The following is a 15,415-nucleotide window of genomic DNA, read 5'->3' on the forward strand; positions in this document are numbered from 1 at the left end:
TAATAATAATAATTTAAAGAATTGTGAAAGCTGTGATCTGGTAGTATCAAGAGCAACCTTTCTAAACCTTGGGACACCCCCGGGTGTTACTGGACTACAATTCCCATCATCCCTGACCACTGGTCCTGCTGGTTGGGATGATGGGAGTTAGAGTCCAGCTGCATCTGGGGACCCAAGGTTGAGAAAGGCTGATCTAGATGCTGCCAGATCACAGCTCCCATAATTCAATTCCATGATTCAAAACAACAGAATCTGCACACTCCATCAGGAGAAGAGCGTCAATTTGATGTGACCGAGAGCAAGCCACATTCAGAAAAGGGGTTTCCATGCATTTAGGACCATGTGTCAAAAGGGCCTTTCTTGCACTCCTGAAACCAGTATGGTGCCTGCTTCTCTCTTGTGTTAAATGCAGTTAGCTTCTGGGACAGTTACACAGCAAAATTTCAGATAAAGCACAGGCAGACATAGAGCATTTTTGTCCATAAGCGAATCAAGCAAGGTTCTGTGACGATAACACAATTTTGCACTTTCCAGGGAAGGAGTCAGTTTCCGCCAGGCTGTGCCACGTGGATCTTTTGGAATAACTCGACTGTTGAAGCTTATTCTTCTCACACAACAAAAAAGTACTTTGTACTCTGAAATCTTCAAGACTTCCTTGACAAATCCCTACTGTCTTGCCTGGGTGATTTACTATTCAATGATATGTGAAATGGAATATCGCAAAACGGGGGTAGGGAGAAGAGATGCCTAACATTTCAGGAAGTCATTGGTTAGTCATTTCTAGGCAAACAGAATTGATGGAGGAAACCAGAAATTTACACTCTGGCATAGTCTGTAGAAACACACAAGAACTACCTTTATGAATCTAAGCAGGCCCAGGTCTGCTCAGTGCCTGGACAGAAACCTCATGTAAGTCACTTTCACTTCCAAATGGCAGCAGATAAACACATACGAGAACAGGGGAACTTAAAGAGAGGAACAGAGAGTTGCCACTGTTAATTTAACTAAAGGAACCATATGAATCTATACGATGGTCCAACCTGATACAACACAATAAGACATTGGCTTGGTGAAGAGTCATCTGGGGTTTGGTTGAATGGAGATGATGATGATGATGATGATGATGATGATTTTATTATATATTTCATTTCCATACCGGTTAAATTTTTAAGAAACATCTCAAAGCGGTTTACAGCATATTAAAGCAATATAAACCAATCCAGAATCAAACATTTCTGAAGGAAGTCAAATATAGAGTATATAGTCAAAGCAACATAATTCACAGAAAACTAAAATATTATCTTAAAGGTTTCAAAATAAAACATTGCAAAGGTCAACTACAGAATACATATTTAACACAAACAAAGTTAACAAAAAAATCTTAAACATTTAAAAAAAAACACCATTGCTATGTGAAGTCAAATATAAAATGCACATTTAAAACAGCATAATTAACAAGAGAATAAAATATTATCACGGATGTTTGGCAGGCACAAAAAGATGGGGCTAAGATGGAGGCTACTGTCCCTCAAGCCTTTGCTATAGAAGATTAGTGTCTGGAGCCAGCAAATTCATTTATTTAGGAATATGGTTTTGTGTTCAGATTAAGGGCTCCCCCAGACAACCTGCTTAGAATCATGGAATTATATGATTCCAATGATCATTCTAGTCCAACTCCCTGCAATGCAGGAATCTCAGCTAAAGCATCCATGACAGATGGCCATCCAACCTCTGCTTGAAAACCTCCAAGGAAGGGCAGTCCACTACCTTCCCAGGGGGTCTGTTCCACTGTTGATCAGCTTTTACTATCAGAAAGTTCTTCCTGATGTTTAGTCGGAATATGGTTGTGCTGCGCTAAAGTGCTTTAATCCACTTAAATTGTGCAAAAGCCTAAATTTCCTGTATGCCCTTGAATCCATCTTGCAAAATACTGACTGTCTGGAGGCAACCAGAGTTAGAGGCAGTATTGCAGAACAAACCAAAAATGCTCTCTTGGAGACTTGTGCTTTTAATATGGCATGCTGATATTACAATACGTATTTTCAGTGCCAGGTTGAACCCTCTTCTTTACCCAGGAAGTTCAGATGACATTTTAATCAGTAATTTGCCTTACCCTGCTCTTTAATTTTACATGTTTACTTTGCCTCTTATTTTTGCCTATGCTTATATGTTGTATTTCTGTGTTGGGTAAATAGTTTTATTCACAGCTTTGTACACGACTTAGGAATCTTTTTGATCAAGGTTGGCTAAGAAATATTTTAAATAAATAGTATACACATTCAATTCCCTCCCTGCAATTTCCCTGCTATGCTCTCTGCGCGTTGATGATTTACAGAAAGAGTGACTCTCTCCAGTGTGGACCTTATTAAGAGACCCAGAACTGCTGAAAGACATAGATTTTTGGATCCAGTAATGTAATGTATGGCAGATCGTACATCTAATTCTTAACGAGTTTATGGAATCAAAGAATGCTGGACAGCATTGGAAAGAGTCAGGTGCAAGCAAGATGGCGATTCTTAAAATACTTGGGAACTTGCAAGATCATTGGCTCCCTAACATCTCTGCAACTGTGTTGCATTATTCATGAAAGGCCCAGTTAGTCCACAGGGCATTCTCTGGCCCAAAGATTCATGTTGATTAAGGAACTTTGACAGGTAATTGGAAGCGGAATTTAAAAAACAAGTTCTACCCTTAACTTGACAGATCCATAAATAAAAAGGGTATAGAAGCAGACATCTGTAAACCCAGCCTATGTATATTAGTTTTTTTTAACCAAACCAAGACATAGTTGTCGATCTAAAAATCTGACTAGCCAGAAAGGAAAATCAGTTGTGGCAAGATGAAAGGGAGAAGCCATTTAAGCCATGGGTGAAATTTAAGTGTCGAATAGTCCTGCTGGATAGCTCAGTTGGTGCTGATAACGCCAAGGTTGCAGGTTTGATCCCCATATGGGACAGCTGCATATTCCAGAAGTTGGACGAGATGATGACTCTAAAATGTGCTATTTGAAGTCATGATCCCTGATAGACGCTCCAATATCAAGTGAATAGCTATCAACAGATTTCCATTTTCAAAAAACAAGGAAACAAACAAACACACACACCCCTACACCAGGATTTAGCGTTTGGGCACTTCCAGACTGTTGCTATTTACTACTGAGACTCAACAATGAACTGCCAAGTTCAGTTTGCACAATTAGTTGGTTTGGTGCTCTTCCACAGCACACCCACTTCCACCAGCCTCAAACCCACACTTTTAGCAACACAGAAAGGGCCAGGAAAATGCAGTGGGAACACTGGGGTAGCACAACATAATCTCACCTCCTTGTAAACAATAAAAAGGTAAAGGGACCCCTGACCGTTAGGTCCAGTCGCGGACGACTCTGGGGTTGCGGCGCTCATCTCGCTTTACTGGCCGAGGGAACCGGCGTACAGTTTCCGGGTCATGTGGGCAGCATGACTAAGCCGCTTCTGGTGAACCAGAGCAGCGCACGGAAACACTGTTTACCTTCTCGCCGCAGCGGTACCTATTTATCAACTTGTACTTGATGTGCTTTCGAACTGCTAGGTTGGCAGGAGCATGTAAACAATAGGTGTTCAATAAATAGTCAGCATCGGCCAACAAATCAATGTTCCATTAACAGGTCATCTAGAAGAGACCTATGTAAAGATCAGCTGTTGGCTTAATGGATGGAGTTCAAGCCATGACCCAGGAAATCCCCCAGTTCACCCTAGCTGCTAGCTCCGGATGAATGCCTTAGGCAAGCCAATATAACTCAGATTCAGATTCCATCCACAGTATGTAAATACCCAAACTGGCCCACCTTACAAGATTGTTGTGAGGAATACAAAGAAGCAAAATATTGTGTATTTTAAATGATAACCTAAAGCCAACTGATGGATCTAAACATTGTGCTAAGAAGACCAGTACTTAAAAGGCTCTGATCCCTTGGCCATCTCAGTTGCGTGACGAGACCCCGCACCCCCCCCATTGGAAATAACTCACACAAGGACACGGATATTAGGTTTATGTTATTGGGCAAATTTTGGCCACAACTTTATTGAAATTGCAGAATGTGAGCGGTTTTGGCTTAGGCATTGATTGGACCTGACTATATTTGACTCCTGCCCATTGTGCAGGAAGTCCCCAGTAAGGGTAAACCACCGGTAGGGGGAGCCCTGTTGATGTGAACCAACTCAAGCTCCCCCTGGTGTTCCCGTCGGGGTCGTGTCAAGGCCTTAGCCCCCCAGCCGGGCTTCGGACTAGATCAACACCCCTGGATTCCTTTAACGGAATACCCTTAAGCATGGAGGGGCAGGTGATGGCCACACCTCCCTCCCCCACACAAGGTCAAACAATGCCTAACCGCAACCCTAACAAAGTTGTGACGATTGCTACGTAGTAGGCGAAAACCAAGTGGCCAGTGCCAATTTGCCAAGTGGAAAAATTCCTGCCAGGCCCCTCGGAGAGAGCCAGTGTGGTGTAGTGGTTAAGAGCGGTAGTCTCGTAATCTGGGGAACCGGGTTCGCGTCTCCGCTCCTCCACATGCAGCTGCTGGGTGACCTTGGGCCAGTCACACTTCTTTGAAGTCTCTCAGCCCCACTCACCTCACAGAGTGTTTGTTGTGGGGGAGGAAGGGAAAGGAGAATGTTAGCCGCTTTGAGACTCCTGAAGGGGAGTGAAAGGCGGGATATTAAATCCAAACTCTTCTTCTTCTTCTTCTTCTTCTCGGACAACCAAGGCGACCAACCGAAGTCCATAGCAAGGCCATTGCCTAACCTGCAAAATAGGGAGAGAGGGCGGGTGATTGAGGAAGCAAGCCAAAGAGGAAGTCCTCTGACTCACTCCTCCGTTTAAACGGCCCCGGCCCCGGATTGGCTGGCCGGGCTCTGACGTGGCCGGGATCCCCCAGGCAACGGGGGGCAAAGTCCCCCGCCCCCGGTGGGGAGTGGGTGGCCACGCGGTCCGTCGCAACTCCTCCCCACTGGGGAAGTGGAGCGGATTTGTCGCTTTCCAGCTCTTCAATGTCCTTTCAACCAGAATTGTGCATAGCATTCCAAGGGCGACACTTTTTCTTAGCTTCTTCTTTTGTTACGCCTTTGATCAACCCAGAGTCTTTGTTCTGAGGGTTTTAAAAGAAAGCTCAGCAGGAATCATATGTTTCCCGAGGCAAGCTCACCTTTCATTCTTCCGACTGTTCCTTTTGTGCATTCTCATCTCCCCTTTCAGAATTCACTTCTATTTTGCCAACTTAACTTAAACCGACACCATACATTTGCTTGGGATAACTGGGCATGTTCTGAATAGCTTCCAAGCAACCGCAGAGAAATCTGATTTGCAGACAGTCTTCGAATCTCTTTAATTTGCAGTATGACAGAGGTTTATAAATGACGCTGGTGCAGAGAAGGAAAGAGCACTTTTGCTCCTCTCAAGAGTAACCAGAAGCTGAGGGTCATCTAATGGAGCTGGCAGGAGATATAGGACAAGAAATAAACTCCTCCACACAGCACATCATTAATTTACAGAATTCATTGGCACCAAAATTGGTGTTTGCCATCAACAAGCACCACCAAGAACAAGCACATATTTCAAGCACAAACAATGCACATTGCTTCCTCAAAAGAATAACGTTTAAAGAATCCTGGAAGCTGTAGTTTGTTAAGGGTGCTGAGAGTTGTTAGAAGAACCCAATTCCCCTAACAGAACTATAATTCCCAGAGTTCCATAGGAAGAGAAGTTCATTGTTAAACACTCTTGGAACTGTAGCTCTGGAGGTGTATACAGTGGTACTTCGGGTTACATACGCTTCAGGTTACAGACTCCGCTAACCCAGAAATAGTGCTTCAGGTTAAGAACTTTGCTTCAGGATGAGAACAGAAATTGTGCTCCGGCGGTGCGGCAGCAGCGGGAGGCCCCATTAGCTAAAGTGGTGCTTCAGGTTAAGAACAGTTTCAGGTTAAGTACGCACCTCCGGAACAAAGTACTTAACCCGAGGTACCACTGTATAGTGTGAATGTAGCAATATCCATCCTGTAGCTGAGACTAAAACCTGACCGAACGGTGAAACATAGAGTCTACGTTTTTGTACTTTTTTTAATTTCAATTTTGTCCTCATCCCCCATCCACTTCCTAGTTTGTGTAACCTTTCACCTGATGCAGAGTTCTGGGGGAACTTGAAAACTTGCTGCTGCTGAAATAACATCTTCTTCTGTTAAACAGTTGTTCACCACAGTTAGGAGCAATCGTGGACCCATTTTTGCAACGGAGGACCTTTACATAGATGAATCCTTCTGCAATCCACCTACCACCAGCCTCAACAGCTGCTCCTCTAGAGCTCCCAGATGGCAAATGTTTACGCAGCATCAATGCTCTGCTAGCTTGCAAACCAGCAGGGGGTCAAAATCTTTAAATTGTTTTAGCAGAAGATGCTGCCCCAGTGCGTGGGCCTGCGCAGCAGGAGGCTCAAACCCCCATTGTTTCACATCCCTAATTTTATAGACACCCTGTTGGGAAGAGGTCAGATTTAATCACCGCAAAGGCAATGGTTTTGGTTTTTTTTAATATGTAGATACACCCTGTTTCACAGAGTTCATACAGACCAGGATTAATTAAATCTATCATGTAAGAGAGGCTGAGCCATTCCTATTTTGGAAAACAGATATTTCCACAGGCAGCACACATTCAGAGGCACTGTTGACAACTCTCTAGACATGCCGCAGCAGAAATGTTTTGCAGCCGTTTTCACTGCTGTTGTTTTTTAGCAAGAATTCCATTCATTTATCCCAATTCAGTAAAGGAGATACGCACATGGGAGGAATTTTTGCTGCAAGGAGTGTGTCTTGATGGAACTAGGTCCCAAAACACATCTCTGTACTGGGATACGTGTTTAAAGATAAGGTATCTAACTGCAGCCCCCGTCCAGAAGAAGAACATGGGGAGCTCCAAACAAAGTGGGGTGCACGTGCTGGGCCTGTCATCAATGATCCAGGAGACCCCACTTTGCATGAATCGAGTTCTTGGGACAGCAGGGAGATTCTATCCATGCTTGCCTGAATGCTGTTAAGACACTCCTTGGAGATCTCTGTGCTCACCACTTGAAAGGTCAGGAGTGGACAGCATGTAGCCAGCACACATGGAGACTTTGACAGTGGAAAGTGCCCCACCCCCCACCCCGCAATTCCTGGATACAGTTGAGGGTTTACACGTTCTTTTGAATGTCTAGGGAGGGAGAGCATTAAAGGGAGAACAATCCATCGCCATACCCATGGGCATTCATTGCGCATTATCATCATCATCATCACCATCGTATTTTTCGCTCCACAAGATGCACTTTTTTATTCCTTGTAACGTGGTTACAAAGCACGGATCCACATGGATCCTCAGGATTTTTGCATTGGGTCACCCCAAATTCACCATCAGATCACATAGCATGTCCAAGGCTACAGCCTGCACCAAAAAAATCACACACCCACTGTTGCGTGGCGCAAAAACGTGGTTACAAAGAACAGATCCACATGGATTCTCAGGATTTTTGCATTGGGCTACCCCAATCTCACCGTCAAATCACATGTCTGTGACCACAGCATGAATCACAAAAATCATACATCCACGGTTTCGTTCAGAATATTTTTTTTCTTATTTTCCTCCTATAAAAACTAGGTGCGTCTTATGGTCAGGTGCGTCTTATGGAGCGAAAAATGCGGTGATGCTTGAATTTATATACCACCCTATACTCGGGGGTCTCAGGGCAGTTCACAGAATTATTACTTATATCCATAGATAAAAGAACCAATCACACGAAGTCATACAGTTCAGATCAATATTATTCAACCTCCATTGCAAATCAGGTTTATTGTCAAAATTTACAGGCTTTCAGCTAGTAGATAGGTAGCCGTGTTGGTCTGCCATAGTCAAAATAAAAAAAATCCTTCCAGTAGCACCTTAAAGACCAACTAAGTTAGTTCTTGGTATGAGCTTTCGTGTGCATGCACACTTCTTCAGATACCTGTGTATCTGAAGAAGTGTGCATGCACACGAAAGCTCATACCAAGAACTAACTTAGTTGGTCTTTAAGGTGCTACTGGAAGGATTTTTTTTATTTAGGCTTTCAGCTGTTTGCAATGAACAAATCAAACAAAAGCAACTAAAATAGCTCAACACAGCAGGTGCTTCAAGTGGTTCCCCCAAATTCAGCTGAAATTGCAACTTATACTGGCTTCTCTAATCTATTATTCGACCCAAACAGGTGTTCTCTCCAGCACACCTGATGCAACTGCAACTAATCAATATTTGGGAGTGTGTGAAGAGACCTCAGCCCCTAGGAGTTGGCTCCCATACATGGAAAAATTGACCCAAGGGAATGCAGCCATCAGGATAAAAAATGACCACCACCCCCTATGGATTTATGGCATGCCTTTCTCTGGTGTCATTACAGATGATGAGTGAGCTGTACACCATAAACAAGCCAAGGGGCAAATAGCTGCTGAGCCACACCCACCACTGTGAGGCCTGAGGAGGTGATGATGATGATGTCTCCCCAGCTGCTGCTATTGGCTGCGGACTTCATGTGATGTCACAAAAGCACATGGCAGCTCAGTGGATATACAAAAGCAGCCCAAGAGGAATGCCAAGGCAAAAGCTTGAGGTGGACGCAGTGGACAACAGCTGTGTTATTCAACACTTGGTGCCTCCTTCCACAGGGAGGCGAAGCGGCAGATGGAAGGAGGTAATCATCCATCAATGGGATGCTGTGAAGCAACGAGAAGGCAAGTGGACCTGCTGAGCAGGATCGCGGTGTGAAAGCGGCTGATATCCATGGCTGGGAGCTGGCGATGGACCTGGCAGAAGCTGGCAGTCAGGGGTGTAGGGGCAGTCTGCCCTGGGTCCCCTTACTGAGGGGGGTGACATTCGACGTGCCAGCCACCCGCGACTCCCAAGCCTACCATGAGCTGTGGAATTCCCCCTTCCCTCTTCATTTTGATAGCTTGGGAGTTGTGGGCTGTCCGCCATGGATGGCTCAGTCTGCCCCCGTGAGTGGCTCGCTCCGCCCCTGGCTGCAGGGCGTGCACCCTAGTGGCTATCCCGGGAGGGCACTCTCTGCGCCACACACCCCTCGAGAGAGCGCCCGCCCTGGGCAGCACGGGCATACGCTCAGCCACTGCTGGCAGTTGTTGCTGGACGGAAGCTGATGTGATTTATATTTAAATCTTTGAATAGCTTTGGAAGTGGATATAGGCTGTAGGGTTAGAAGAAGAAGATACTGTATTTTAAAATAGTATTATAGTATTATTTGTAAGTGATAAAAGTGATAAAATGTGAAGTTATTTTAAGTGTGATTAAAAAAAAGAAGATGGTTAGAAATTATGATATATGCAAACTACTAAAGATGACGTAAAATGAAAATCAGATAAGTGGGACTTGAGGAAGCCCACTTAACAATGTTTAGAAAAATAAGGATATGACAAGAATTTGTTTGTATTGTTTGCTGTTTTGTTTGTGTTCTTTATTTGTGTTATGAAATGGAAAAAAAAGGAAAAAAAGGAGTTATACTTCAACACGTTCCATATGCACTGCATCAGGAAGATTTTGGGCATCAATTGGCAAGACAGAGTCTCAAACCAATATGTGCTCTCCCAAGACCACATTCCCAGAATATTCACACTTCTGCCTCAACAACGTCTACGCTGGCTTGATCATGCCAGCGTTTCTAAGTTTCATGGCTTGGAAGATGACAGGATCTCCAAGGGAATGCTGTGTGGGGATCAGGTTTCCGGCACCAGGTCCATTGGCAGACCAACTCAGCATTACAATGGTACGTCGGGTTACATATGCTTCAGGTTACATTTGCTTCAGGTTACACACTCCGCTAACCTAGAAATAGTACCTCGGGTTAAGAACTTTGCTTCAGGGTGAGAACAGAAATCGTGCTCCGGTGGCGTGGCAGCAGCAGGAGGCCCCATTAGCTAAAGTGGTGCTTCAGGTTAAGAACAGTTTCAGGTTAAGAACGGACCTCCAGAACGAATTAAGAACTTAACCTGAGGAACCACTGTACGAAGATGTCTGCAAACATGACACGAAGGCTGGCAACATCAATCCCGCCCCCCCATGTGGAAATCCCTTGCAGATGGCCGCTGCGCCTGGATCAGTCAGGTTGTGTCTCCACAGCACTGACCAAAGGAGGGATGACCACTGGGAGAAAGAAGAAATGCCATGGGACGCTTGCATTGCCACAAGCGGACGGATGCCTTCCCCTTCAATTATATGTGATCGAATCCCACCAGAAAACAGTGCAACACAAAGGTTTAAGAGAACAAACGGAGCTCAGACAAGTCTGAGCAGCCTGCTAATTGAGCCCAGAAAAAAAACTTATCACCAAAGTCATTTGAAACCATTTTACAGGCATCTCTGCCCACACATGCCTATGTTAGTCATTTATTTGCAGTACATTCTCAACCAGAAGGGGAAGGAATGCCACTATACCAACATGCAAAGAGTTGCAAGCCAGTTCATCTTGTTTTCACACACTATAGTCCAGAATGGTGGACCAAGATGGGGAAGGCTAAGGTTCAAGTTGCCACTCAGCCATGAAACTAGTTGACTTTAGTTACCGTATTTTTCGCCCTATAGGACGCACTTTTCCCCTCAAAAAATGAAGGGGAAATGTGTGTGCGTCCTATGGGGCGAATGCAGGATTTCGTTGAAGCCTGGAGAGCGAGAGGGGTCGGTGTGCACCGACCCCTCTCGCTCTCCAGGCTTCAGGAGAGCCCCAGCGCCAGCTCCACAAGGTCGGGGGACAGAGGGAGGCGGAACGCCGCCATCCCGCTGTCTCCCGAAGTGGTTTGGAGGCTGACGGCGGGGAGACCCCGCCGCCAGCCCCGCAAGCTCCGGGGACAGTGGGGAGGCGCAGCGCGTCTCCCCGCTGTCCCCGGACCTGATCTGAAGGCGGGCGCCGGGGAGAAGAGCGCTTCTCCCCGCTGCCGGCCCCACAAGCACCTGGGGGGGATTTTTTTCCTTTCCTTTATTTCCCCCCCAAAAAACTTGATGCATCCAATGGGCCGGTGCATCCTATGGGGCGAAAAATACAGTAAAAGCCTCCTCAGGATTGGATTTGGATATATAAACAGGATAACGAGCAATATTTATCTCTAATCCATATCTCAAAATTCTCCCATTGGTACTATTTGCTGAAATCTAACTACACCAAAGCTCAATTCTTGCAGTCACTTACCTTTGCCTCCCTGAGAACTGCATTTACAGCTCCCCATTTTGAAACAATGCCTACATCAGTCTTAAGTGGAAGGTACGGAAAAGTTCCAAGACATTTAAGACTTTGTATTTGTGGGGTAGGTGAGGTAGAAGAAACCCCCCATTATATACTCCATTGTCAAAACCCCAGAAAGAGATTTTTGGAACAGATGTTGGCACCGCTACAGGGACAGAACTCTGACGTGAAAATATATTATCTGATTGCGATCCGCTTGTCACAAACAAAACAGCCCTATTTGCTAAAGCCGCTAAAAGTATTCATGCTAGCTATATAAAAGACAATGCCATCGACTGTGCAAGCAATTCATTAATTTGACTTATTGTAAGTGGATGTATATCTCTGAATTTCTTTTAACAGGCTTTAATTGACTTGTTGGATATGTAATCGAATTTGTAATGGCTTTTAGTCAAACACAATAAATGATTGGATTGGAAATAGTTGACTTTGGGCCAGACAACTATTTCTTGGCCTAAACTATCACAGAACTGGGAAAAACTGGCGTGGGGTGGGGGAGAAGAATCAGGTATGTGCCCTTGAGATCCTTGGAAGAAAGGTGGAATTTATATCTAAGTAACAAACTGTTGGCAAGTTAGAGGTCTGTTTTAGAAGCCCAAGTTTGAAAGGCACTCTCACACTTTGAGCATTTGTGGCCAAATGGTCACATTGACACACAAAAGGTTCAATTTCTGGCATCTTCAGGTAGGACTAGGAAAGAGTACCTGCATGCGACCCTGAAGAGCTCCTGCCAGTCTGTGCAGACATCACTGAGCTGAATAGACCAAGGCTCTGACTCGGTATAAGGCAGTTTCCAACACCAAGATGGACTGGGTCATTTCAAATCACTTTAAAGCTTCGCAGCACAACAAACCACCAGCTAAGCATGCTGCAAAGAATTAATACGAAGATACATTTCTCTTTGGCAATGGAAGAAAAGGAAACCAGCCTTTGAGGAAAGAAGGGGCAACTTATTCGTGAAGGGTTAGTGGGAAAATAGAAGAGAGGAAGAGATACAACCAAACATCAGTAAAGAAGAAGATAATAGCATCCTAGCAGACGAAAAAAAGGTAAGGGGCAGTTAAAAGTCTGTAGAGGATTATGAAGTCCATTCACTAACGTACAACAAGGGTTGTTGTTGTTTAGTTGTTTAGTCGTGTCTGACTCTTCGTGACCCCATGGACCAGAGCACGCCAGGCACTCCTGTCTTCCACTGCCTCCCACAGTTTGGTCAAACTCATGCTGGCAGCTTCGAGAACACTGTTCAATCATCTCGTCCTCTGTCATCCCCTTCTCCTTCTGCCCTCCATCTTTCCCAACATCAGGGTCTTTTCCAGGGCGTCTTCTCTTCTCATGAGGTGGCCAGAGTATTGGCCTCAGCTTCAGGATCTGTCCTCCCAGTGAGCACTCAGGGCTGATTTCCTTCAGAATGGAGAGGTTTGATCTTCTTGCAGTCCATGGGACTCTCAAGAGTCTCCTCCAGCACCATAATTCAAAAGCATCAATTCTTTGGCGATCAGCCTTCTTGATGGTCCAGCTCTCACTTCCATACATCACTACTGGGAAAACCATGGCTTTAACGTATTTTTCGCTCTATAGCACGCACCTGACCATTACACACACATAGTTTTTAGAGGAGGAAAATTCGTAGGCATGCCACCTGTAGGCATTCCCTCCATAACACGCACAGACATTTCCCCTTACTTCCCTGTTCAGGGAAGTTTTTAATCTGTGATATTTTAGTGTATTTTTGGTTTCTATGGAAGCCGCCCAGAGTGGCTGGGGAAACCCAGCCAGATGGGCGGAGTACAAATACTAAATTATTATTATTATTATTATTATTATTATTATTATTATTATTATTATTATTTTAGGAGGAAAAAAGTGAGTGTTATGGTGCAAAAAATACGGTATACAGCAGGGAGCCTTTTTTAGTCCACCTCTTGCACCCTTAAGCAAGCCAAAGATACCAGGGTTGAAAGCCCACATTTGTTCCAGTCATCCGTAAATGTTCAAGGAGGATGTGAGGCAGGGCTGGTGAGTCATGTGAGGGTTCTGAGGGCCACACAGAGAGGCCAGGACAGCTCAAGGCTGCCCATCTCTGACGTCCAGGATTGAGGGAGGCTGAGAGAGGCGAACAAGACTTCTCTTTCAGAAAAATACAAATCCACAGCAAATCTAAACCAAAAACACAATATCCCCTCCAAAGCACGAAGCACTGGAAAACACACACCACAGAACCTCGTACAAACCAACCGCATGTTGATCTGGAGATCTACCAACCAACATCATTAGCATATAACGGGCACCGAGCCCAATCAGCCAAGATGGTCTGTTTAATTCCCATGTGTTAGAGTAAGCAGGACTATGGAGCGAGGGGTGGACAACACAGAAACATGGGCTTAATGGCATACAAATATAGGACCTAGCACAAGAGCAAGTGAGGCCTGGAAATACAGAATCAGAAATAATAACCACCCTTCCAATGCTATTATGGCACGGAAGATGGAAGGGAAGAATTAAACAGATATAGGTTGCTTACTCAAGAGCAAGTTCCATCATACAATAACAGAGCTTAATCCAGAGTAAGCATGATCACCTCCATAGGAGGGGGAAAGTTGAATTCCCTGAGAGGGGTTACCCAAGAGCTAAACTGGATATGGCAAAGGAGTTGCTACGTCTGGGAGAGCAGGAAAAGGATTGCCCAAAGTGATATCTGGACTTCCTTTCTTCACCTCTCTCCACATTTTCTCTCTCTCTCGCTCTCTGCATACAACGATGTGTGCCCTAAATACGTACAAACATCACAAGCTTGGCATTTGCAAAATAGGCATCTGGCTACAGGGGTCCATGGGGGACCGGTGACTGGCTACAACTCTTTTCTGAGCAAACACAAATTCTCTCCCACATAACGTGCAAAATGGCCCAGGAAAAGAGCCCAGGTCTAATGTACCCAAGAAAATCTGATAGGGAAATCCAACGGGCAGCACATCCCCCGAGATCCTCAGATGGAGCAATTCACTGGGGATAGGCAGAACATCTACTCTGCATATCAAAGGTCCCGGGTTCAACAACACCCAGGTCGGATTGGCTGCTGCCAGTCCGTGTAGGCAATACGGAGCTATAGATAAGACCGGACATAAAAGAGCAGGTGATAAAAAGTGCTATGTAATTCCTCCCACCTTGCCACGGGGGTTGCAAGGTTTCCACAAAACAAACCATCTTCCTTAGCGCCTAAAGCTTCTCTTACCTGGCTGGCTTTGTGGAACTGCTTCTTCAGGCCCGCCACCGACATGATCCCTCCGCTCCGGGCGCAGCAAGAGCTGCACGCGGAGGAGTCTCCAGCCAAGGGAAAGCAGAGGCGTATCCAGGGCCGATGCCCCGGCCGAGCAGCTGGCAAGAGCTTCCCTCCTCGGGCTGCTCTGCCAAGGCAGCCGCCCGCTCCGTCGCCACCCGGGAGAGCGCGCAGGGGAGGACCAGAGCATTCCAAACACGCTGCACGCCCGCCCATTGGCCAGCAGCGGCGACTATGCAAATGAGACGGAAGGCAGCTCGCCCGGCTATTGGTCGGTTCTCTGGAACCTAAGCAAAAAAACCCGAGAGAACTTGGCGGGGACGCCCACGCTCCGTTATCGCTTAGAGACGGCGAGGGAAGATGGAGCTCCGCGTGCGGGAGGCGCCACGTCGGAAGCGAGAGACGCGGGTGCGCGAGAGGGCCGAGCGAGGAAGGCGAGGCGGAGGGCGCCTTTGCTGCTCGGGCGGAGGCTTTCTAGGAGCTTAAGATAGAAGGCTATTCGAGGTCAAGGAGGCAGCTGGATTTTTATTTCTAAAATTTGCCAATCAGCAGCAACTGCAAAGTAAGCTCAGGGCCGTTTCACACGTAACGCAGCAGCAAGCCCGGGGTTGCTGCCACGTGTTCCCAGCAGCTGCTGCCTGTTTGGAGACGGCACTAGGGCGGTGCGAGGGTTTCTCACCTGCTGTTTATCGCGTGTCCAGGGCGGTGCAAGAACTGGGCTTCTGCACCCGCTTAACTGTGGCCATTATCCTGCAAAGACCACATGTGACCTTCTGCCGGGAGCGGCCGTGGGTGGTTCCGTGTAGTTACTCACTTCGCTTACTTAGTTTTGCTAATGGATTTCTATCTCACCGTTCTAA

At 45.9% G+C, this 15,415-nt stretch overlaps 1 protein-coding gene and 1 long non-coding RNA gene across 2 annotated transcripts in view; one reads left to right on the forward strand and one right to left on the reverse strand.

The window, feature by feature from the left end:
- Positions 1-14,728, reverse strand: part of SH3GL3 (SH3 domain containing GRB2 like 3, endophilin A3) — a 40,040-nt gene extending 25,312 nt beyond the window's left edge. The window contains exon 1 of the mRNA XM_083475360.1: positions 14,511-14,728. Coding sequence (XP_083331486.1) covers positions 14,511-14,555 — 45 coding nt within the window. The 5' untranslated portion in view covers positions 14,556-14,728. The remainder of the gene's footprint in view (positions 1-14,510) is intronic.
- LOC310693735 lies at positions 9,545-11,564 on the forward strand. Its single transcript, XR_014519372.1, has 2 exons — positions 9,545-10,602; positions 11,085-11,564. It is a non-coding gene; the product is annotated as an uncharacterized lncRNA (long non-coding RNA).
- Positions 14,729-15,415: the final 687 nt, after the last annotated feature.

The sequence above is a fragment of the Podarcis liolepis genome (genome assembly GCF_965112155.1).
Source record: "Podarcis liolepis genome assembly, chromosome: 14".
In the NCBI taxonomy this organism is placed as follows: domain Eukaryota; kingdom Metazoa; phylum Chordata; class Lepidosauria; order Squamata; family Lacertidae; genus Podarcis; species Podarcis liolepis.